This window comes from Amborella trichopoda, chromosome 9 (assembly GCF_054954075.1).
Source record: "Amborella trichopoda isolate Santa Cruz 75 chromosome 9, AtrichopodaSantaCruz75HAP2 v2.0, whole genome shotgun sequence".
Lineage (NCBI taxonomy): Eukaryota > Viridiplantae > Streptophyta > Magnoliopsida > Amborellales > Amborellaceae > Amborella > Amborella trichopoda.
In genome coordinates, this window is record NC_142344.1 from 48,264,914 (window position 1) to 48,270,070 (window position 5,157).

General features: G+C 32.7%; 1 protein-coding gene across 1 annotated transcript; it reads right to left on the reverse strand.

The window, feature by feature from the left end:
* Positions 1–3,506: 3,506 nt before the first annotated feature.
* On the reverse strand, positions 3,507–4,704 carry LOC18441781 (snakin-2). The gene is made up of 3 exons (XM_006852007.4): positions 4,416–4,704; positions 4,151–4,184; positions 3,507–3,893 (listed from the first exon to the last, which is right to left on the reverse strand). The coding sequence occupies exons 1-3, from the start codon at positions 4,539–4,541 to the stop codon at positions 3,712–3,714; spliced, it is 342 nt and encodes a 113-aa protein (XP_006852069.2). The 5' UTR covers positions 4,542–4,704; the 3' UTR covers positions 3,507–3,711.
* Between the last annotated feature and the right edge of the window lie 453 nt (positions 4,705–5,157).

Here is a 5,157-nt window from a genome sequence, read left to right on the forward strand (position 1 = left end):
TCGCTGTAACAAATTGCTGTTCTCTCTCTTTTCTTCTTCCTTTTTTTTTTTCCTTAATTTCTACATTTTATTATCTTAGTTTAATTTAAGCAAATAATGGTAAGCTTTGTGTAAACCTTTACCTATCAAGACCAGACTGAATTGTTCAATCCAACCTACCCAACCACAATTGGTGTCTTGGCCGGCTCGGTTTAATGCATAACTTAATTTGTTAAAAAACCAATCAAAATCAGTGTTTGACTGGTTTTGGGCACTCTAATTTTTCAGTATTGATAGATTTTTGAGCTATCTAGTTTTTTAGTATTGACAGATTTGACTGACAAATAATATCCAATGTATTTTATGAGTAATGATCCTATGAGATCTTTTCACATCCATGTGTATAGGACTCTAAAGGATCACCATTAAATTTGGTATAGATATCTAGAAAAATTAAGTTCTACATCTCTGTAAAAACTTTTTTAGAGATATGTGCTAAACTTAATGGTGATTTTTTGAGGCTCTGTGCATGTGGGTGTGGGAGGGTGTCATAGGATTATTACTCTTTCATGGATTGTATACTATGAATCCATTTATCTTTCATGCAAAGAAGTTAGTGGCAAATTGGATAACACAAAGTATGTCACAAAGTTTGAGTTTTTTTTTAAACTTTGAGTTGAGATAATAACTTGCTCACAACCACCTGATCTCAAATATGAAGGACGAAAGTGATTGTGAACTCTTTGTGCTAAAAGTCAATATTCTATTAGCATTACCCCTTTTTTGTAGTGCGGAACGATTTTCCCGTTATTCTATCAGGTCTAAAGCACAAAAAAGCGAATAAAGAGAGAGACACTATGTATATGCCTCTATGCCGGGAGAGAATGACATCCAAGGATCGACTGATTTAAATTAGATTCCAAAATTTAAGCCATTTTAGCACCCGTACTTTGTTACCTTTTTCTGTTTTTCTCAAATTTTAACTCTTTCTTGCTTTATTCTTCAACCCTTTCGAAAATTATGAAAATAATATTCTTTATTAGGAATATTTATCAAAGTGCTAACTATAATTTGAACTATTTAGCATCTAACCCAGGTGTTTTAATCTAATTTTATGTTGCATTTCATTCTTTTGATCAAATTCCAAATAGTCATTCGAATGATACAATAAATGGGTTATGAAATTAATAAAAAATGGTAAATGGTTCAAATACTAGTGTATTTTTGATAAATTTTTATTTTATTTATTTGAAATATTTTTAGTAGTATGCCCTTTTTGGAAGGGTAGATCCCCAAACGTTTCAACTTGATTGGATCTAAAAAAATTAAAATTAAAATTTGAAGTGGACATACATACGACCGATCATATATATATATATATATATGTTAAGATTAGCCCACTAGCTCATATGAACATATGAGCTCAATGGTTCAGATTGAATATGGGCCGATCAGAAGGTCACAACCTCATTTCATATTTAAATTTTAGTTTTTTTTTAAAATTCAAAATAACTTGAAAGTTTAGGCGTGTGTTTTCAAAAATAGGAGAATCTAATAAAAATATTATTATTTTTTTGCAAGAAATAAATTAACCAAAATACCCATGAACTTGAAATATTTTTAGGAGTATTTTAGTCAATTTATTTTTTATGAATTATTTTTTAAATATTTTTTATTAGGTGCGCCTTGATGAGAAGAATGGATTCCTAAAAATTCAAGTTATTTGGATTTGTAAATTAAAATTCAAATGCGAAATGAAGTTGTGATCGTCAAATCAACCCAGATTCAATCTAAGCTGTTGGGCTCATATGTTCATATAAGCTAGTGGGTAAATATCAGCCATATATATATATATATATATATATATATGAAGTCAGTTTTACACTAGCTATATAGTAATATAATAAATAAATCTTCAAAAACTATGGCAGAGCCATTTATTTGACCTCAAGTTTTAAATATATACTATTCTCATTCTAATGACCCACAAAAAAATAAAATTTAATGACAACCTAGAAAGTAGAACGATCATTTTCCTTTTTCAAATTTTCTAGATAGTTTTATTTTCATTAGATTAATACTGTTAAAAAGAAATAATTGATTTTCAATTCAAGAAGCCCTAGATCTTAAAAATCACCAAATGGATGGGCTAAATTCATTGTTGGATGAGACTCATTTTGACGATATCTTACTTTTAGGGGTTGATTATTAGAATGAAGAGTGTATGTCCAATTTTTTGAGTCATACAATTGCCAGATACTTAATTTCTTAGAAGAGTAGTTTTATTACATTATAATGACATGGTGACATGATGAATGTGACCTCTTTATGATAAAGATAAATTATGTCATTGTTTACAATCATTATATGGGAAAGTACAGAGAGAGACCATTTACTTTTGATTGTATTTATTGTATTGACCAGACTTAAAGTTCAAAAGAAATTTTCGAAAATTTGACACACACAAGCTATCAAATTTTGTATCAGACAGTGATAAACAATTACAACCTCTCTGTACCGAAGGTAAATGGTCTCCCCCTTACCTTTTGTACAACCAGGTCATGCATATATATCAGCCAAGATCATTAACATATCCCTAAATCAGAAAGGGAGCAAATTAAGTCCTTGACATTTTAAATATATGAGCAATTAAAACGCTATAGTTTTAAGTTTGCCTTTTCCGAATAATCAAGAAGTGCTTACTTAGCATAATAGAGAGGAATCGCACCCCTGCTTGCCGTTGCAAATATAAGTAGGGTGGTCACCATATAAAAATTAGAACCGATTTAACAAAATAAAAAAGGTTAGGAGGAAGCTATCATTAAATAATGGTCAAATCACTCGGAAAATTAGAAGATTCAATAGGGTGAACAAATAAATTATTTTATTAATAAAGTGATTACAATAAGATCATTTCACTCCTGTAGTTTCTTAAATATTTTTTTCTTGTAATTGCTTTAAATACAAACAGGGCCATATTATTAAAATAACCCTTCTTTGCAAATGCTTTAAGTACAATGCACGCCCTTATTTAGGGTTCGAATCCTATAACCCTGATTGTTACGGATTAATAAGAATAAGATATTTTAAGCATAAATTTTTGCGGATTTAGAACCCAATCAAAATAACCTTGCTTGTTATAAGACTAACAAGAATAAGATATTTTAAGCATAAATTATTGCGGTTTTGGAACGTAAAACAAAACTGATGTAGTTTCGACTTTTGCTATTGGCCACTCAAACTAATGCAGATAGCCTTCTGTTTCCAGGTTCTAAATTTGAAATAAGATATTTTGAACATGCTTCAAATTTGGAACCTAGAACAAGCAAGAATATTTATATTATTTGATCTAGACCACTCTATTTTTAAGTGTGGCAAATTATAAAACCCCCAATGCTTATTCAAAAATACAAATCTTCTGTTTTTTTAGAAAAAATTGTAGAGTACTTGAGTAAAATAATCCTTTTAAAATAATTACATTGTTGATAAATTGGTTGATTAACCACACATGTAAAAACTGCAAACAGTAACACAAAGAAAGATACATTCCACTTATTCTCTTATATCCAGATGCATAACCCAAATCAACTCCAAAGCATAGGGCTAGGCCTGTGCTTATTTCGACATATGAATAATTCAAATGAACTGAAACACCATCAGCTAGAATTATGTAGTAAATGAGAGAAATTGAGGACTTTGTTGGAACCCAAATAGAGGCTCATAGCAACTCTATTAAGGGCACTTAGGTCTGTTGCCATGAGTTTTCATGTTATAATAACATGGGCACTTTTCTCCATTTCCACTGGTCCCCGGAGGCACACAGCTACACCTTGCACAGCATGTGCCACAAGCCCTCTTGCAAAGGTGTGGCCTCGACGATAGCCTGCACCTGCCGGAGCATGCTTTTCCACAATCTACAAATTAAACCCCAACATTGTGAAAAAGAGCAAAAAAAATAGAAAAAAGTATTGCATGTGTTTCTTAACAATAAAAAAAACAAAACAATGTGCATGTGCATGTGCATGGAGCTTTAGATGAGTGGTTAGCAATTCACGTTAAGCAACGCTATATTTCCATTGCTACTACTGAACTAATAAGAGAAAAGAAAAAAAAGAAAAAAAGAAAAAGACAAGCACCATGGTGCTTACTTCATAAAAAAAAAATCACTTACCAATAGTGGTTGAAGGGAGGCCACCTTGGTTCACCTACAAAAAAATAAATAAATAAAAAGAAGATAATTAAAAACAAAAATTTGCACAATGGTTGCTTCATGAGATCATGGGGGGAACAAAACTATGAAAGTTTAGATGGTAAAAGAATCGACCTGATCAATCTGAGGTTTAAATCTTTATTTAATGTAAGAAGATTGATGGTTTGAAGACAACAGGTGGTTTGAATATAGAAAGAAGAATAGTGTTATTGTTGAAAGCGCATACCACTTGTGGCTGTACTGCTAATCCAAATTCCAGTAGGACCAAGAGGCTAAGGAGAAACACAGCAATGATAGATAAGAAGCGAGCCATGCTAGAGAGAGAGAGAGAGGGGATGGAAGAAGAGAGCATGACTGTAACTTATATAGGGCTGGAGGAGAGAGAGAAACCATCCTAGAGAGAGAGAGAGACCATTCTAGAGAGAGAACATTCTTGGCAAGAGCTTGTAACTAAGGAAAGTCTTGCAAGCTAGCACTCATATTGGGCACATAGAAAATTTCCTTCAATGAGTAGCAAAGACCCAGTTGGCTTCTTTCATCCATTATAATTCCTATTTTTTAAGGGATTTAGTTTTTCAAGGAAACAGCACAAATTGGAGAATTTGGACCGTCCATCCAGCTCACCATCTCTTTGTTCCATGTAAAGAGATGGGATCCAGTTGTTGCTCCTTATCCGCGACATTAAACTTTAGCCTCATTTGGTGGAGGCCCTTGCTTAATTTCATGTTGACCTTTTCATTTTTCTCTTTTTGAGTTCTGGTGGGTTTTGAACTTTAAAAAGTTGGAACCAGTCCCTGTCCAGTAGGATTGGCAATGGCCCGGGTGGTCCCGCCGGGCCCAGTCGGCCCAGCTCTAAAAACGTAGGGCCTGCACGATAAACTATGGCCTGAGAGCCGCTCGGCCATTACAGCCGTCTTTCAATCTTGTTTTTTCTTTTATTTTATTTTTTTATTTGTTTATGGGGACCA

Bases quoted from the DNA above. Each gene is read 5' to 3' on its own strand.
- LOC18441781 (XM_006852007.4), bottom strand. From the start codon at position 4,541: ATGCTCTCTTCTTCCATCCCCTCTCTCTCTCTCTCTAGCATGGCTCGC. The intron at 4,185-4,415 runs GTATGCGCTTTC...ATTTTTTTGTAG, and splicing joins TAGCAGTACAGCCACAAGTG to GTGAACCAAGGTGGCCTCCC. The intron at 3,894-4,150 runs GTAAGTGATTTT...TTTAATTTGTAG, and splicing joins CCTCCCTTCAACCACTATTG to ATTGTGGAAAAGCATGCTCC.